The 19,747-nt window shown below is 39.8% G+C and overlaps 1 protein-coding gene across 3 annotated transcripts in view; it reads left to right on the top strand.

Moving 5' to 3' along the window:
- Positions 1-13,358: 13,358 nt before the first annotated feature.
- Positions 13,359-19,747, top strand: part of BAZ1A (bromodomain adjacent to zinc finger domain 1A) — a 92,285-nt gene continuing 85,896 nt past the window's right edge. The window contains exons 1-2 of one of the 3 annotated variants that reach the window (XM_064570942.1): positions 13,359-13,680; positions 14,171-14,341. In XM_064570942.1, the coding sequence (XP_064427012.1) occupies positions 14,229-14,341 (113 nt within the window). In that variant the 5' untranslated portion in view covers positions 13,359-13,680; positions 14,171-14,228. Of the gene's footprint in view, positions 13,681-14,170; positions 14,342-19,747 lie in introns of those variants that run through there. The other 2 variants (XM_045900699.3, XM_064570941.1) reach the window with 2 other exon arrangements.

Raw genomic sequence — 19,747 nt, 5'->3', positions numbered from 1 at the left:
GCGGGGAATCTGCTTCTCCTTCTCCCTCTGCCTCTCCCCCTGCTTGTGCTCTCTCTGTCTCTCTCCCTCTCTCTAAAATGAATAAATAAAATCTTTAAAAAAATAATAAAATAAAATGTAAAGAGGATACCCACAAAGAAAAAATCTAAATGGCCAATAAACATATAAAAGTATAATTAACCTCATTAGCAATCAGGAAAATGCAAATTTAAGCCACAATGAGATATTACTACATAGCCACCAGAATGGCTACAAAGAAAGGCAATACTAAGTATTAGTGAGGATATACAGTTACTGGAACTTATATAATGTTGTTGGTGGGAGTGCCAATTTGTATGACCACTTTGGAAGAGGATTTGACTACCTACTAAAGCTAAAAATATGTATATCCTATGACCCAATATTCTATTGCTATCTATACACTCACATGTCCAAGACACATGTACAAGAATATTCATAGACAAAAACTGCAAACAACCTCATTTTAATTAACAGAAAAATGGATAAATTATGGTGAATGTATAGAATACCATGTTGCAACAAAAATGAATAAACTACAGCTATGTGTAACAACATAGATGAAGCTCATAAATATTAGGGTATGCACTGTGTTCTCTTTCTTTACCTAGGCAGTGTTTTCTGTGATAATTCCTTAGGCTGTGTACTTCTTTTGTGTAGTGTTCTACATATTTTGCAATGGAAAGGGTAAAAATATGTGTGCATATGTATACACATATATATACACATATACATATATAAAAAATACACTGTATGCATTCTCAGACTCCTTACTAGTATATTGGACGTAATTTTATCTTTTCTTAATAATTTAGAGGTGCTGTAATAAACACTTATTATGGGGCTATAATACAATTGATTTATGTGGGACTTTTTGTCCTAACATTAAATGACTTCAAATCCAGGCTTTTAAAATTCTTATATCTGCTTCTGAGTGTGTCTTGAGTAAGGAAGTAGTTCTGAGTCATCTTCTGAGTGGCAGAAATTGTGTCCGACTTTTATGTCAGTTGGAGTTATCTCTGCTTTCCACTGAAATACATGATACAATGAATATAAATATGTATCATCTTATTTGTATTAGAAAGATCTTAGGGGCACCTGGGTGGCTCAGTCCCTTGAGTAGTTGAGCGTCTGACTCTTGGTTTTGGCTCAGGTCATGCATGATCTCAGGGTTGTGAGATTGAGCCCCATGTCAGGCTCTGGCGTATGGAGCCTGCTTAAGATGTTCTCTCTCCCTCTACCCTTCTCCCCCAACTCATGTGCGTGCTCTCTCTTTCTCTCTAAAAAATTAAAAGTTAAAAAAAAAAGTTTGAAAAGAATGATCTTAAAAACATGAAAAAAAAGATACCGGGGTGGCTCCATCGGTTAAGCATGTGCCTTTGGCTCAGGTCATGATCCCAGAGTCTGGGGCTCGAACCCGGCAACAGGCTCCCTGCTCAGCAGAGAGTCTGCTTCTCCCTCTGCCCCTCACCCCACTCGTGCTCTCTCTCTCTGTCAAATAAGTAAATAAAATCTTTTAAAAAAATGAAAAGAAAAAATTCCTCTAGATGATTTCAAGAAAAAATTAGCTGATTTTCTGACTTATTCAATGTATCACTGTGATGACATTATTCACAGGAGATGTTATTTCTTCTTAAAGATAATTTTATGGATGTAGAAACACCATTCATTCAAAGCCAGCATAAGGTGACTTCTCAGCAATCAAGGAAGGAGTTTCTAGGAGTGGCCAGCCTCATTAAATGTCATGGACAAATCAAGAGGCATGAGGACTGCAAACAACCTGTGGAAGGAAAACCAGGTAGCAGAGGGTTAGAGAGTATGAGTGCTGTGGAATTTGGAGGATGGTGTGGAGCAAGAAAAAAGAATGGAAGTAAGGACAAGTAGAGGCATTTTTCAAGATGAGACCTGTATATAGTTAATGTAGTTGAATGGATCCAGTGGAAGAGGCAATAACTGATTAAGCCAGGCTTCAAAGGAGATTTACGATAAAGATGATAAAATCAACAACCTAGGTAGAAGGGTTAATCTTGGGAGAGTACGTGTGTGTGTGTAGGTGGGTGGATGTGTGTGAGGGGGGGTGGCCAGCAGGAGAGAAGACAGAGGAGTTGTCAGCTAATGAGTATAAACACCAAGAGTGCAGGGATCTTCTCTTTTCTCCCCTAATGTAGCCCATGTCTCTAGAATAGTGGCTGGCATATAGAAAGCACTTAGAAATATTTGCTGGATGAATAGACTTTGACATCTAATCAATCTCAATTCACATCCCAGCTCTACCACTGGCAGACTGTGGGAACTTGAACAATTTCTTTACTCTGCTAAACCTCAGCCTTATTATCTATAAAATGAGAATAACAATATAAAATGTATTTTTAGACAAGTTTGTAACACAAACCTTTAAGCCGAGCCATTATGACTTTCTTATATTATATTTAAATATTAAGCTCAGTGCTTGGCAAAGTGCTTTATACCAAGTAGTTGCTTTCTAAATGATTTTTTTTAAAGATTTTATTTATTTATTTGAGAGAGAGAGAATGAGAGAGAGAGAGAGAGCACATGAGAGGGGGGAGGGTCAGAGGGAGAAACAGACTCTCTACTGAGCAGGGAGCCCGATGAGGGACTCAATCCAGGGACTCCAGGATCATGACCTGAGCCAAAGGCAGTCGCTTAACCAACTGAGCCACCCAGGTGCCCTCTAAATGATTTTTTTTAAAAGATTGATTGATTGATTGATTGATTGATTGATTGATTTTAGAGAGAGAGTGGGGGGGGAGCAGAGGGAGAGAGAATTCCAAGCAGACTTCAAGCTGAACGTGGAGCCAGACATGGGGCTTGATCCCACGACTCTGAGATCACCACCAAAGCCAAAACGAAGAGTCAGACACTCAACCGGCTGCGACACCCAGACGCCCCTCTCTAAATGGTTTTTAATTGAATTTTTATACTTAACTGTGAGGAATAAACTTGCTTTACCTGCAAATCTCAATCTTTAAATTTTTTTGGAAGTTTTCTAGTTGTGGGGCCTTAGTTTTGTTAGGATGACATAAAAGACATATTTTATTTTTGTGAAATTATAAAAATAACTTTTTCTAAAAGTTGGTTATAAAAATTAATTTAAGTTGTAAAATATTTTGTTCTTTAGCTCTTGGATCCAACTCCTAGCATCACATTCTGACATTTTCTCTAACTTCATCAATTAAGAAGGCAACTATAGTGGATCAGGGCTAAAAGGTAGATTTTTAGGATAGAAGGAGAAATGTAAGTGTATGTATAGAGTATAGAGGGAAAAGCACTGTCAACATTCCTGTTGGAAAGCTCTATAACAAATAACTTTACTGAAGATTGATTATATCTAAATTAATAATGGAAAAAAGTAGTGTTCTCATGGTGCCTTCTAAGTTTAAAACTTGACTGCCTGTTTCTCCTGCAAACATCTACATTCATTGCCATAGGGATTGCCCAAGACTCTTACTTATGGGCTTAAATGAGTGTAATTGTTCTTGTTATAGATATCAGAAAAATCCTGACTTATGACTAAGAGATATCCATTACGTGAAACTCTATGTGCATTTAGAATTTTAACTCCTCAGAAACAGCTAATGGCAAAGTAGTATTATATTATTTATTGTTTCTCAGAAATCAGCATCCCAAATCTCACAACTATTTCTTGATTAGTCTTGGCTGAAAACATTTTATGATTAATTTACTATATGCCTTTTGCCCTGCAGAAACGCACATTTTCGAGACTCTGACATAAACTTACAAGACATGCTAACACAAACAGCTCTAGGAGGAATTCAAGCCACTATCAAGACTACATCTAGTTGTAAAGTTTATATTACTTAGTAGCACACACAAAAAAAGAGTAATAAGGTCATAGGAAGCTCTGAGGAAATCAAAGCGAAGGAGAAAAGTTTTTTAAAGATAAGGTGGGCTTGCATGTGTTAGCGGCCCAAAATAAGGGAGCAAATGAGGTAGGAGATGATAAAATTAGGCACAGTAACTGCAATAAGTCATAATAAAATAAAACAATTATAATAATATACTAGATTAAAAGTTATGTGTATATGGTCTCTCTCCCTCAAAATATCTTATTATACTATGCTCACCCATCTTGTGATGATGTGAGATGATAAAATGCCTACTTGATGAGGTGAGGTGAGGCGAAAGAGCTTGGTTGGCATTAGGCGACTATTGAACTTCCAATGATTCTTCAGGAAGAGGATCATCTGCTTTTGGGCCGCGGTTGACTGTGGGTAACTGAAACTGTGGAAAGCAAAACTGTGGATTGAGGTGGGGAGGGCCTACATCATCAACTTTAGCAGCTTTTGTTATCCTGTTGCTGGAAATTGTTCCTTGATTCTTTTGATTACAGAGCCCAGTCTTCCCTCAGTGGGGCATCTCTACTTTCATGTTCCATATCTAAAATTAAATGCTTCAGCTTCCTCCCAAACCTATTTCTATACCTGGTTACCCCATTTCTGTTAATGATGTTGTTACCTTGGGCGCCTGGGTGGCTCAGCTGGTTAAGCGACTGCCTTCGGCTCAGGTCATGATCCCGGAGTCCTGGGATCGAGTCCCCCATCGGGCTCCCTGCTCGGCAGGGAGTCTGCTTCTCCCTCTGATCCTCCCCCCTCTCATACTCTCTCTATCTCATTCTCTCTCAAATGAATAAATAAAATCTTTAAAAAAAAAAAATGATGTTGTTACCTTTATAGTCTCCCAGACCTGAAATTTCTGAGTCATCTCTGACTTTTCCTCTCCTTCCTTAATGTGTCATCAAGTACTGGCCTTAAATACTTCCACTGAAATATTTCTCCTGGCTTTTCTTCCTTTCCATCCATTGCCAGGGCAATAATTCAGGCTGCTGTCATTCCGTACTGGTACTTCTATGCCTTCTCAATTGGTTTCCCTGCCTCCAGGCCTACTCAACCCAGCCAGTCCTACATACCCCACCCAGATTAATCTTTATAAAAAGTCAATTTGATGAGTCATTCCTCATCTCAAAAACCTTCAAGGTGCTATGGTAGAGTCCCTAAGGAAACAAGAGGACCCTAGAGAACATCATATTCCAATGAGAATGGGGCAGTTTATGCAGTCAGGAGGAGATGTTGATTTAGAGGAGGCTTCCCTGAGGAGTGATGAGAGAGAAGAATGGATGCAAGAAAGATGAGATACATCAGGTTTAGGAAATAAGTTGAGGAGGAAGAGGTGATGCCAAGGAGACTCAGGAAAGTTAGAGGGGTTGGAGGAGAACCAGGGGAGAGTGTGTCACAGAGACCAAGGTAGGAGAGGATATCAAGGAACAGAGTGAATAAGGTGGACTCTTTCCGGGCGAGAGTCCATTGGATTTGGCAATTAGGGTGTCAGAATCAAGAGCAGCTTTAGGGGAGTATAGGGAGACTATGGAGGGTTGAGAAATAAAGAAATAGAAATGAGGAGCATAGGTTTCCTTTTTAAATGTTGGTTAAGAAAAGATGAGAAACAATGCTGAAGATAAAGAGAGGTGAACTTAAAAATTTCCCCCCAAGGGAAGAGACTTGCACTAGATTATAGACTAAGGGTAGAGATCTCAGTAGGGGAGAGCTTGATATTAGATAGAGGGAAGATGATTGACTGAGCAAGATCCCCAAGGAGATCTGGGGAGATCCAATCTAATGAAGAGAAAAAAGTCTTTGTCCACTTAAAATCATCCTGTTATATACATGATAACTCTTGACTCTGTGTATGGTTAAGGTAATGAGGCATTATGAGATGACTACATGAATTTTTGCAACTTGAAGGGGTAGAACTGGATGAATCATTTCAGAAAACTTAAGGAGTTGCTAATAACCTCAGCTTGAAAGAGCTAAATCATTCATTAAAGTTCAAAGGTGTCAGTCACTATTGCCTTGAAAATCAGCTGAGGATTAAGGTTATTTTCAGACTGAGAGGTGGATGTATTTTTCTATTGCTGCCCTAACAAATTACCAGAAACTTAGTGATAGGTCAGAGGTCCAACACGGGTCTCACTGGGCAAAAACAGGTGTTGGTAGTCTAGGTTCCTTTCTGGAAGTCTCTAGGGGAGAATCTTCCCCTCTCTCTTCCAGCTTCTAGAGACTACAGAGTTCCTTGGTTTGTGGCCTCTTTTTTTCTATTCCAAACCAGCAACATCTCTCTCGCCTTTCTTCACTTATGTCATCTGTCTCTGACCACACTCACGAAAACTTCACTTTTAAGGACTCAAGTGATTTGATTGGGCCCACCTAGATAATCCAGGAACACCTCCCCATCAAGGTCCTTAACCTTAATCACATCTTCGAATTTCTTTTGCCTTGTAAGATAACACATTCACAGTTTCCAAGGAATAGGTTGTGGGCTTCTTTGGGGGCTATTATTCTGCCTACAACACTGGAACTGAGAGTGAGGTCTTTCTTTTAAGAGGGAAATTTGAAATGGGAAAAAGAAAGATGTTTAGTATTTGTATTTTATTCTTGAAATAGGCAAAATGCTTGCTCTGGTAGATAAACTGGTTTCTAGATGTCAGGTACGTAGTGTCTAGATGCTAAGAAGTTATTGAGAAACAGTTTGCTTGTAGCTTAGAGTGAAATTTCAGTTAAGGAAATAAGAGATGGGTGTTTTGACCTAAACATTTAGACTAGAGAAAATAAGGTAGTAACCTGTCTCTTGGGTCCGAGGTATAATGATGGCAACAGGAATAAAAGGGAGAAAACCCTAAATATGTTCGCTTATAGGCACTGTAGCATTAGAACATGCTTCAGCAGGAATTCTTAGAATTTAGCGATCTGTTCAAAACTGGTGTCTGAATTTTAAGTCTTAATCCTCTTTCTTCATCCATAATTGCCAGGTAGTCTATAGATACATAAAATATGGGGGTAGTTAATTGGTATCAAACTTGCAGTATTTATAATACTAATACCATGCTTCCATCACATAAGATAATTGGTTAAAAAAAGATATGGTCCTAAAAAAATTGATATGGTCCTAATTATAAACATTACAAATTGACTATTATAAATATTACTTAAATATTATAAGAAATAGTATTACAAAAGTGAAAGATCATAATACTTTTCTATACTATTATATGCTATTATACACTATTACTATTATACTATTATATTTTGAGGGCCTGCTGTGTTCCAGGCATTGTAGTATATATTTTTTAAAAGATTTTAAAAAAGATTTTTTAAATTGTATGGCAATACTTAAAATGATATCTGAGAGTAGGTTATAGCCTGAGCAATAAAGGAAAGGTAAAAGAGAAAATATATTCCAGTATTTTATACTCCAGTATTAACAGAAATTAGTAAATGAGATGATAAATATTAGTGCAACTTTTATCTGATGGCTAGTTTACAGATAGCTAGTTTTAGTTTACAGAGAAACTAAAACTTAAAAATTAGTTTTGCAGTTGGTAAAAATAAGAAAAAGAACCCTCTATTTCACACTTTAAAACCTTCTACTTGTTCTTTCTATGTCTTTTTAAAAACACTAATAAACTACTTGACTGAACATAGTATGATTTGATCTGTAAATTGGTATATAACTGATTATTAACATAAACATTCTAGAGAGACTTTTTTTGGTAACATATAATCTAAATTCTATCTCCACAATAAGATGAAAGCAGCCATCCATCCAACTCTATTTCTTTCACTGTAATCTAATTAAATTTGTGTTTTATATATCCATCTAACCATTATTCATCCAACAAAAGTGTGTTGAACTCCTGTCATGGGAAAGGCACTATGCTAGGCCCTGTAAAATATTTAACATAGACATTTGTACTTTTTATTTGCAGTTCTAAACTTATTTCCAGTTGTGAGTGAGAGACTTTATTATATTACATCAGCTCTCTGTCCCAACCTGCCTCCTGACCATCTAATCTCTGTATCTTACACATTTTTATTCATATTTCTACTGTGAGAAGTCTCTCTTCTATTCCTGTCCCCTGGCAAATCTTCTCCCAGAAGGAACCAGTGTGTTATTTTTCTATATATCCTTCCAGATGCATCTTATGTATCAAGAAAATGCATATACATATTAAACTCCCCATACATATTTTTCTGTATCTTATCTTTTCTTTTCAACTTCCTCATTCTTTCTTACATCTGCATGCTATCCCATTGTATGGACACATCATTTACTTAATTATGGGTATTTCCATTAATTTTAAAATATTTAATTTAATTTTAATATTAGTCTATTCCTAACAAAGCAAAATAGTCTTATATTCAAATATATTTGTGGATATCTTCCTAGAGATGGAACTTGTAAGCTACTTACAAGTATTTACTTGTAATGTAATACATTCCTAGAGATGTATTTGTAATTTTGAATAAATATTGTCAATTTGCCCTTCATAGAGGTTGTGCCAGTTTCCCCATAGACTTACCAACAAATGATGGTGATTTTTGCAAATCCGAAGGATGAAAAATGTCATCTCGGTGTAGTTTTAATTTGCATTTCTCTTATGATGAGTGAGGTTGAGAATCTTTTTATATATTTTAAAGCCATTTGTATTTCCTTTTCTGTTTCTCTTGGGTTGTTATACAATAAGGCAACAGGAAATTATTTATGTATTAGGGAAATTAGCCCTTTGCCAGTGAGTTGCAAATATGTAATTTTTTCCCAGTTTGATAATTGTCTTCAACTTTGTGGTAGCTTTTGTCATGCAAAAATTTTTAATTTTTATTTTATAGAAATATTTTTATAGATGGGCTTTGTGTTATACTTAGGCTTTCCCCACTCTGAGACAATTTTTAGAATTCTCCATGGACTCCTCTAGTACTTTTCTTTTCCTCTAGTACTTTTATGATTAACATACATTCTTAATCATTACAAGTTCTAAATTGTCTAGTGCATAAGATCAAGTTCCCTGTTTCAATTTATATCTGAGCTAGATTACCAAATCAGTCCCATGAAATATAGAATAGTAGTAAGGAGCGTGGACTTTGGAGTTGATAATTTGGGTTTTTCTGCTTCTGGGCTGTATGATACTGAGTATGCTACTTAATTAACCTCTCTGAGCCTCAACAGCTTCATCTGTAAAATGGAAATGATAAATAATACTTAGTTTTTTGTGAGAATCACGAGATGATTCATTTAAAGCCCTTAGCACAGTGCTTCACAAGCTACAATCATTCATTAAATGTAAACTATTGTGATAATGATGTTGGCCATAGACTACTCTTTCAACTGGTATTACTGCTATTACCATCCCATAATTCATGACTTTAATCACAAAGGGTTGAATAAAAAAAATGCATCCCAAATTTGCCAACATTACCATGTTAGCATCCAATTGCCTCTAAGCATAGTTCTCAACTTTGGCAGGATATTAGAATCACCTGAGTAGATTTTTCAACCCCCCCCCCCCCCCAATGCCTGGGTCCCTACCCCAGATGTTGTAACTGGCCTGATGTATGGCTCAGGCGTCAGTGTTTTTCAAAAACCCCTCTGGTGATTTCAATGGGCAGCTAAGGTATAGAACCATTATCCTAACACGAGGCCAGTGGTTTCAGATATTAAGGAAAACATGTTCATTGCTTCACATAGAAATTTTTTATAAGTCAAATGCCATGAATTAGTGAGGAAGACATTAAGAGAACATAAAGAGTTGAGACTGATGTCAGATACAGGTATTGAGGAAAAGAGTTACAAAGTTGAAAATATCCCTTGTATATACTTCTAAGACCTCTTTCTCAGAAGAGCTCAGGGCAGCTATACTTAAGTACTTTAATAACTGCTCCTTAGAGGTAAGGGATATAAAGTGTTTATATTTGTTAGATGTGTTAACTGAAACAGGGAGATAGGACTCGTCAGCTCTTCAAAGTTAGGATTCTCATTATCCCCATTCTCAAAGATAAATTCCTGGATAATTCTCAAAAATAAATGATTATCTCTGATCATGAGTAATACAGCTTATCCCCCTTACACATTTTAGCAGTTTGGGAAGGATTTGGAATGGTATTTTAGCTCACTTATAGATTCAGTGTGAGATGGGTATACAAGAAAATTAGATATTATCAAATCCAAGGGGAAAAGCAGTGTGGTCTAAACAGACTGGACAGAGTCAAGATGCCTAGATTTTATTTCCTGAGCTTGAGTTTCCTCAGCTGCAAAATGAGAGAATTAAGAGTTCCCAAACAATTCTTTCAGCTCTAACTAATTACTGTGTCACCAAGCCACCTAAATAAAGCCTTTCTTAATCAGTCAATAGATGACAGGAAAAGTATTCTAGCTCAAGCTTTTAAAATACGTATTTCATAGATTTGTCTTGCTTTTACATACATAAGGCAGTATGCTTTCTCAAATATTAAACTATGTCTTGATATTAGGCTAATATATGTCCTGCCTAACTTGCATATTTACATTTTACATTTAAGCAGGGGCAACTGGTGTCTTCACCCAGAGGGATGACTGAGGGAGGGTGGGGGGCTGCATCCTGGGAGCTGTGAGGAAATGCTGGAACACGAGCTTTCTGTTGTCTTTCAAATCATGCCCCGTGGATGACTTCATTTGAGACAGATCCTGGGTCCTCCTTCTATATATTCTTCTAATCTTTTCTACTTCTCTTTTTGCATTCTATTACTCATGATCATTAGTACTCATACAATTCTTGTTTTTGTTGTCTTTCCTGTAAGATGTACATTTTTAAAAAATATTTTATTTGATTTATTTGAGAGAGTGAGAGAGCATGAGCAGCGGAAGGGACAAAGGGAGAGGGAGAAGTAGAGAATCACAAGCAGACTCCATGCTGAGCCCGGAGCCCCGATGCAGGCTCAATCCCACAATCTGGAGATCATAACCTGAGCCAAAACTAAGAGTCTGACAGCTAACCGACTGAGCCATCCAGGTGCCCCAGATTATACAATTTTTAAGGCCAGGATACATTTATAGTGTATCCCAGGAGCTAGTAGTGTCTTAGCACATAAGAAAAGCCTGATATATGTTTAAGTAAGTTAAATTGTTTAAAAATTAAATGATTTTAATTTCATTGTTTTCTTTTTTATGTGATACTTTAATTTTCAGTTTACAATATTTCCAATTTTTTCTTACACAAAGTATTATTTCATGACAGTATCCTTAACTACCTCCTGAAACAGCAATGAGCTTTTCATTCTCAAAAGCTTAGAAGTAGTAATAAAGAAGTAATCATGATACCAAAATATGAAATAAATACAGTAGGTAAGCTTTCAGTAATAAATGTGTAGGATAACTTTAAAAGAAGTATTATTTTGAGGTAACTTAGAAAGGCTATCAATTTGATCAAGCAGTATAAATACACCAAAACTAAACTAATATGTTAATTAAAATTTACTAAACTTACATTATTGTGAATTAACAATGAACAACTATATAACATTATTAAATATCACAAATCATTAAAATAAATCCTATGTATGTAACTCAGAGAATTGAGTTATGATGGTATGACAGTATTGAAATCTGCATATGGTAGTAGGGAAATATTATGATCAAGTAGAATAAAATTTCAATTTTAAATTAGTACTAAAAAGAATCCAATTGTTTAAAAATTTGTGTTTAATAAAAATAAAATCAACATTTTTTTTTTAAGATTATTTATTTATTTATTTGAGAGAGAGAGAATGAGAGACAGAGAGCATGAGAGGGAGGAGGGGCAGAGGGAGAAGCAGACTCCCTGCCAAGCAGGGAGCCCAATGCAGGACTCGATCCCGGGACTCCAGGATCATGACCTGAGCCGAAGGCAGTCGCTTAACCAACTGAGCCACCCAGGCGCCCAAAATCAACATTTTTGATCATGATTTTAACAAAATTTTAACACCTTATCAAATAGTGAGCTCTAAGACTCCGGGTGAGGTATGGAAGTGTTGAATCATGATATTGTACACCTGAAACTAATATTACACTGTATGTTAACTGGAATTTAAATAAAAACTTAAAAAAAATAGTGAGCTTTAAGAAATACAAATATTATATATTCAGAGAAAATTTCCTCTGTTTTTAGCTTAACAGTTAAGTTGGGGTTTTGAATTGTGAGAGTGATGCTTCATTAGCACTTATAAATTTATCCATCCTCCATGATCCTCTTTTGAGATTACCTTTATGGGTTCTAAATTTTTCACCTGGAAAATTAAATACTTTAGGGAATTCTAAATTGTCACTTAAGTACAAGGCCAGTTTAAATGAGTGCATAATTTTTTGAAGAGTTTATCCAGACTGAAGAGTAGTTAGTACTGAGAACATTTCCAAGCTTCTGTGACTTCTATATCCATACAGTAAGGTGCATTAATTTTATTAATGATTTTAAAACACTCAAAGTATATTGTGTCTTCCACAAAATTTTATTTTGCTAGCTGCCATAAAAGTATCTTGAAAGAAGTTAAAAAATTATAACTCTTGAAATTTGAATAGATTCCTTACATTTTCTGCTCCAATGTACACATGTACTTAATATGAAGATATAAAGATGATCCCACATTGTTTCTATAACTGTGATCATTTCAGTATTGGTACTTATGTCCTTCGTTGAATGACTGTTCTTCAAACCTACCGTCTTAATAGATTCATTCTTACATGTTAATCCACAAATAAGCAAATGTCAAGGGCAGTAGCAAAAAAGACAATTTAAAACAAAGCTGGCAAACATTTGAAATTATTTGTAGTTTCAAAAATTCCTTTTAATTCAAAAGTCACATGTACTATGTGCATTAAAATCAGTTTCACAAATGGAAATTGTGGATATGGGAAAGTTGCTTTAGGGGAAATTCAGTAGTAAATCCATAACCCTTAAAATTCTGTATGATTGAATTGAGTATTGATACTTTGCAAAACATTTTCAGCGGCGTATTACAAATATTACTTTTTAAAGGTGTGTTTTTTCAGTTTTAAACATGTGCGGGTCCTACAGGCATGATGACATTTTCTAACATACTTTTTTGGTCTTTTCCTCTTCTAATCTTTGAGTTGCCCTCTTTAAATGTTAACGAGAACTGCTGTCAAGAAAGGTATTTTCTTTTCAAGGAGGATGTTTACACAAGCAAAATATTTTTTTCAGACATGAAAATTCTAATTTGGAGTTAAATATCAAAATACTTTCTATTTTTTATTCCTCGTTTCTCTTCCCATCTTTAAAATAAAAGTTAAATCTTAATTGGAATCCTTTTCCCACCGTGAAACCGAGCGATGGTGCCGGACTTGAAGATGAAGGCTTTACTTTGTTAGCCATGTGTTTATGAAACCCCAGCGCCTGCCCTAGATCTCTTGGCTGATAATCTCAAACATGGAGGATGCTTCTGATTCTACACAAGGGGTTGCTCCATTAATTAATAATGTAGCTCTCCCAGGCTCTCCGCCGTCTCTTCCTGTATCAGTGACAGGCTGTAAAAGTCATCGAGTAGCCAATAAAAAGGTAGAAGCGAGAAGTGAAAAGCTCCTCCCAACAGCTCTTCCTCCTTCTGAGCCGAAAGTAGATCAGAAACTTCCCAGGAGCTCCGAGAGGCGGGGAAGTGGCGGTGGGACGCGATCCCCCGCGCGGAGCCAGGCCGTGGCAGCGGGAGAAGCGGCGGCGGGCGGCGCGGCGGGGCCGGCGAGAAGCGACCCCCCGGGAGGGCAGAGACCCCCCTCGCTGCCTTTGTAGTTGAAAAGGTGGAGAAGTGGCAGTCGGCGTGCTCGCAGGTGAGGGGCTCCGTGTGGCCGCCCGGGAGCCGGCCGGCGCCGGCAGGGAAGTGTGGGCGAGCTGGGGAACAAAGCGGAGCGGCGCCGGGGTCCGCCCGCAGCGAGCTCCTCGCGGCGTCTGGCCGGCCGGCTGCGCGCCAAGCACGTTGCGAGCCCGAGGCGGCGGCGGCGGCGGCGGCGGCGGGCTGGGAGCCGGCGCTGGGGGAGGGGGCCGCCGCAGTTCCCGCACCGCCCGCCCGCGGCGGGGCGTGCGGCCCCATTGTGAGCCGGCCGCCGGGCGTGCGGAGGTGGGGCGCGCCGGGAGGGCAGAGGCGGCGGCTCGGCTCGCTCAACACCCCAGGCGCGGCAGGAGCGACCTCGGCTCCGGTGGCAGCCGTGGGCGCGCCAGCCACACAAAAGGCAGTCGAGCTTCCCCGGCGCGCGGACTGGCCCACGCCGCCGCCGAGCGCTCCCCACCTTACCGGCTTTCCTTTCCCTCCAATTTTGATAGGGAAGCGGGGCCGACGCGGGCGGCCAAGGGTCCGGGTGAGCCCGCGGGCGGACGGGAGATGCCGCTGCTACACCGAAAGCCGTTTGTGAGACAGAAGCCGCCCGCGGACCTGCGGCCGGACGAGGAAGTTTTCTACTGTAAAGTCACCAACGAGATCTTCCGCCACTACGAGTAAGGGCCGGGCCGGGCGCGGGGGGTGCGAGGGAGTGTGGGGACTCCCTCCCCAGCGTCCTTTTGTCTCTCTCCTTTTCCTCGCCTTGGGCTTCTGGCGGGGCGGCTGGAAAGTGACGGCTGGCCGCGGGCCCGCGTCTCTCTGTCCCCCGGGCCCGACCCGGTGGTTGCGCGGGGTCCCCGGGCGGCGCGACCGGCCGTGGCGCGCGTGGGGAGTGCGGGCCGGGGCCGAGGAAGCTGGGGTCCTCGGCTGGCCGTGGGGACCGCTTCTAGCCGCGGCTGCCGGCCGGCCGCCAAACAGCGGAAACTCCCCGCCTCGCCCCTCCCCGCCTCGGCCACACGCGCACTCCGGGGCCAGTTCCGGGATCCCCGCCCGGCGGCCGAGGGGATCCCCGCTCGGGTCAGCGGCACGGGGCCCCCGTCCCCCGGCCGGGAGAGGGAATCCCCGCCCCCGGGGGCAGGAAACGGCCGGGCTGGGCTCGTCTCCGCGGTCGGCAGAGGAGCCTGACGTTGGAGCTGCCTAAGGGAGGGGAGGGGCGGGAGGGAGGAAGGGAGGGAGCGGAGCTGAGACTCGGGGAAGGAGGGGGCTCCCTGGCGGGCCAGGGGCAGTGGGGCCCGCGACGCGAGAGCCTCCACGGGCGGCCTCTCCGTCCGGTGCGGCTAGGCCTCGGAGTGTGCGACGCGAGCTGAGTGCTCTGTCACCACCTCTTCTTGGTGACTAACTCCCGGCCCCGGAGAACTCAGCGTCCCCGCCTCCGGGAGACCTTGGTGAGGAAGAAGTCGGGTTCGGGCGGGGGTGGAGAGAAGGGGGAGAGAGCGGGGCGCTGGGCGCCCTTAGTTATCACTTTCGCGTAGCCCCAAGGGCGGCGGTGGCTGATGGGGGAGGGGGTTGAGACAAGTTCAACTCCAGCCTCAGCCAGTCTCCTCTTTTTATCCCCCTGCGCATGTGGGCTGCCTGACATGTGCCACTCGCTATTGTTTTGATAAGAATCCGGAGCTGCTGCCTGTGTAGTTTCAACTACTAAACCTTCAGTACCTCGTCTGGTTTATCCCAAGAGATCCCCTTGTCCTGTGACACCAAACACTGGGGTGTTTTAGAGATGTGTGTTTAAACGGGATCTCCAAGTGAGAACCTGAATTGGTCGATCAATGAAACAGCCTGATCCTCCCTTTTTCTTGTGCTTTATCCTCTCCGCTCAGAAGGAATCCGTTTCTGGCTTAGAAACCAAATGTTACAGCAACGAAATAAATTGTGTGTAGGAGACACCTTTTCTGAGAGGGGGCTTGATCGAGGGAGCACTTTAGGCAAAGGGTGCACCTGTCCGAGAAATGAGCAGTGAGGTTAGAAAAGTCAGTTCCTTTGAGCTTTTAAAGTAAGGCTGCTTTTTTCTTCAGCTCCACAGAAGAGTTACACATAAACTTGTTTTATCTGGAGTTTTTCAGCAGACTGTACTTTTAAATAGGAGTGCACATCTTAACTCTGCTCCTGTACAGACTTGTTTTGTTTCTCAAATAGAGTTCACTCTTGTAACTAAAGTGAATTTGGATTAGGTAACTTGACAAGGATGATGTCTTTTTTTAAGTTTAAATTAAAATCCTCGGTAATAATTCCCAATTTATATTTAAGAATGCCAACAAAATAGAAAACAGGCTTAAGTTTCAAACTTTTCCCCTTCGAAATAAGCAATCTTTTTAAGAGACTTTTCTCACCTTAGAAGGGAACGTGAATATGGGCTGTATCCTTTTTGAATTAAACTTTTTGTATATTTTGGTTCCTGATGATTTACTATAATCTCCACTAGGATGTGGAGAAATCTGAAAAATCTGAAATGCCAAAATAAAGGAAGAGATTTTTGGTATTCCAAACCTACTACCTTCCACTAATATTAAGGAACTGTGTCCTTTGTAGTCTTATAACACTAACGAATTTTTTTTAAATAGTTGGTTTTTTGGTTTTTGTTGTTTTCTCAGTGATGAAGTATGTGGGTTTTTGGAATTTACAAGCAGTTCTGGAAAGGCAGTTGGTTTGGGAGCAAAGATATTTAATCGTTTACCCTGAACAAAGCAGAGCTACTAGTGTTCTTAGGTATTAATTTTTATGACTTTGAATTGGGAAAAATGGAAGGAGACTGACATTTAATTATGTTAAATTTTGAATTACTTTCTCTCTCTTAGATGATTACAGAGAGATCTTTTCAAAATTGCATTCATGGTGTATGGTATATGGTGATCCTTAGTATTATGGTAATCTGACCCTTGGCACAAGTCTGGAGAAGGAAACCTCTGTTTTCACTCATTCATTAAATCACCAGTTGGTTTATGTGAATTTGTTTGAAGATTACCCTTTAAGTGCATTATATGAATATTTGTCTTTTGTAGGGGTGTGAAGACCACTATGCTCATCTATTTGCTCAGGTTTTGATTTCTCCAATATAACCTTTTCAACCTTAATCAATCTCAAAGAGATTTTCTACAGCTCCCTGCCTTGTTCCCTTTGCAACACAATGCAAAGTAACTTTTCCCTTTGACTCTGGATCTTAGAAGTTGCCAGTGACCTTTTAATTGTTAAATAGTTTTCTGTCTTTATCTATGTGGTATAATAGCCTAACACTGTCTCCTTTGTTCTGGGTAGAAATGATCATCTCTCCATTTTGTCTAGTGTAAGATGGCAATTATTGCATGGTAATGCAATCAATACATTTGTTGCCTCAAATTTTCTCTTTTCCTAGACACTGAATTTTTTGAGAAAGGGACCATGACCAGGATGGATCCTTAGCGATTATACAGTACAAACTGCTTTTTCTGTTTGTTTGAACTACATGCTCTTTAACTAATTGCTAACTCTTGTTCGACCTGCTTTCCATAAGTAAAGAAGACTTGTTAAAAATAGCACATTAGCTGTAGGCAAATGCGTAAGCTAAAGCATAAAAGAATAAACTGGACCACTGTTTTTGTGTTATATACAAAAATAAACTCAAAATGAATTAAAGACTTTAACGTAAGTCCTGAAACCATAAAACTTCTAAGCGGTAAGCTCCTTGACATAGTTCTTGGCAATGATTTTTTAAATCTAACACTGAAAGCAAAAGCAACAAGAGCAAATATAAACAAGTGGGACCATATGAAACTAAAAAGCTTCTGCAGAGAAAAGGAAAACATCAAAATAAAAAGGTGACCTACTGACTTGGGAGAAAATATTTGCAAATTATATATCCAATTGGGGCTAATATTCAAATTATAAAGAACTCCTACAACTCAATAGCAAAAAAAACACAACTGACTAAAACATGGGCAGAAGATCTGAATAGCTGTTTTTCTAAAGGAGACATATAGATGGCTAACAGGAACATGAGAAGATGCTATACATCCTTAATCATCAGGGAAATGCAAATCAGAACCCCAGTGAGATCCCGCCCCACACCTGTTAGAATGGCTGTTATCAAAAAGACTAGCGTAAGAGTTGCTGCCTAGGATGTGGAGAAAAGTGAACTCTTCTGCACTGTTGGTGGAAACATAAATTGGTGCTGCCACTCTGGAAGACAGTATGGAAGTGCCTCAAGAACTTAAAAAAATAGAACTACCAAATGACCCAACAACAGTTTCTGGGTGTTTATCCAAATTTCAAAAACCACTAATTTGAAATTATATACGCACTCCCATGTTCATTGCAGCATTACGTACAATAGCCAAGATATGGAAATACCCTAAGTGTTTATCAGTGGATGAATGGATAAAGAAATTGTGGTGTATATACAAAGGAATATTACTCAGCCATAAAAAAAAAAAAAATGAAATCTTGCCATTTGGGACAAAATGGATTGACCTTGAGGTCATTTTGCTAAATGAAGTAAGTCAGACAGAAAGGAAAAATACCAATGATCTCTCTTATGTGTGGAATCTAGAGGGAAAAAAATGTTAAAAAAAATACTAAGCTCACAAAAAAAAACCCCTCAATTCTATAGTCAATAATGTTGTAATACCAGTGTTACGGGACAGATGGTAGCTACACTTGTAGTGAATATAGCATAATGTTTAAGCTTGTCAAATCACTAAGTTGTACACCTGAAACTAACTTAACATTGTATGTCAGCTGTACTTTATTTTTTTTTTTAGATTTTATTTATTTATTTATTTATTTGAGAGAGCAAGAATGAGAGAGAGAGAGAGCACATGAGAGGGGGGAGGGTCAGAGGGAGAAGCAGACTCTCCGCCGAGCAGGGAGCCTGAGCAGGGAGCCTGATGCGAGCAGGGAGCCTGATGCGGGACTCGATCCCCGGACTCCAGGATCATGACCTGAGCCGAAGGCAGTCGCTTATGAGCCATGCAGGCACCCTTGTCAACAACTTCTTTACACAGCCTATTATTAAGAGCTACTGAAACCTGTTGCCAGTGGTTTTTTTTTTTTTTTTAAGTTTTATTTATTTATATGAGAGAGAGAGAGAGAGCATAGAGGGGGAGGGTCAGAGGGAGAGGCAGACTCCCCGCCAAGCAGGGAGCCCGATGCGGGACTCAGTCCCGGGACTCCAGGATCATGACCTGAGCCGAAGGCAGTTGCTTAACCAACTGAGCCATCCAGGCGCCCCTGTCAGCTGTACTTTAAAAAAGATTTTATTCCCCCTCCACCTCCAAAACCACACACACACAAAAAAACCCCACAAAAACCTAAACTCATAGGCAAAGAGAGCAGAATAAAGCATGTGCTTTAATCTCTTAGATAAAAATTTATTCTGTAATTTGGTTAGCTGACAGTTTTTTATTTATTTATTTATTTAGGACTGTGGATTGTTAAAAAATGGAGCAGTCAGGTCTGAATATTAGGAATCCTAGAGTGGGGGGATAAGGAAGGTGGTTTGTTGTATTACTGAATGACTTCATTTCCTAAATAAAATAACATTTTTTTTAGCCATTTAGACCCTTGGAATTGGAATGTTTTTACCATCTTCGAGTGAGTTATACTTTTCATACAAAATGTAGGAAGCTCTTCATTACTTATAGGCCGGCTTATGTTTCAACCAGGCTTTCTAGTGAAAGGTGTTTAATCTGATTTTCATAGTTCATCAGCTCCTCATTTGTTAATTCAGGCCTTTCAATAGCCCTCTTTTACAGATAAGGAAACTGGATTTGGGGTAAAGAGTAAGTCTGAGATCAGTGTCGAAAACCACCTATCTAGCAGTTGGTGACACTGGACTTTTCACTCACATACCTAAGACTATAGAGTTTATGTTCTTATTTACTACCCACATGGTACATATTATGGAGAATTTTTCCTAATATTTGTTGAAGCTTGGCAGAAACATGCACCAAGAACATAAGGCACTGCTTCGAATTCAAACTCACTTCCTAGATCTTTGGGTAGGCACCACTCTTGTCTGCCCAGACATTTGACTTCTTTACTATGTCCCCAAT

The sequence above is a fragment of the Mirounga angustirostris genome, unplaced genomic scaffold, assembly GCF_029215605.1.
Source record: "Mirounga angustirostris isolate CCGP_5_RB_7025 unplaced genomic scaffold, mMirAng1.0.hap1 SCAF_9, whole genome shotgun sequence".
In the NCBI taxonomy this organism is placed as follows: domain Eukaryota; kingdom Metazoa; phylum Chordata; class Mammalia; order Carnivora; family Phocidae; genus Mirounga; species Mirounga angustirostris.
This window is presented reverse-complemented; position numbering and strand designations above follow the sequence as displayed.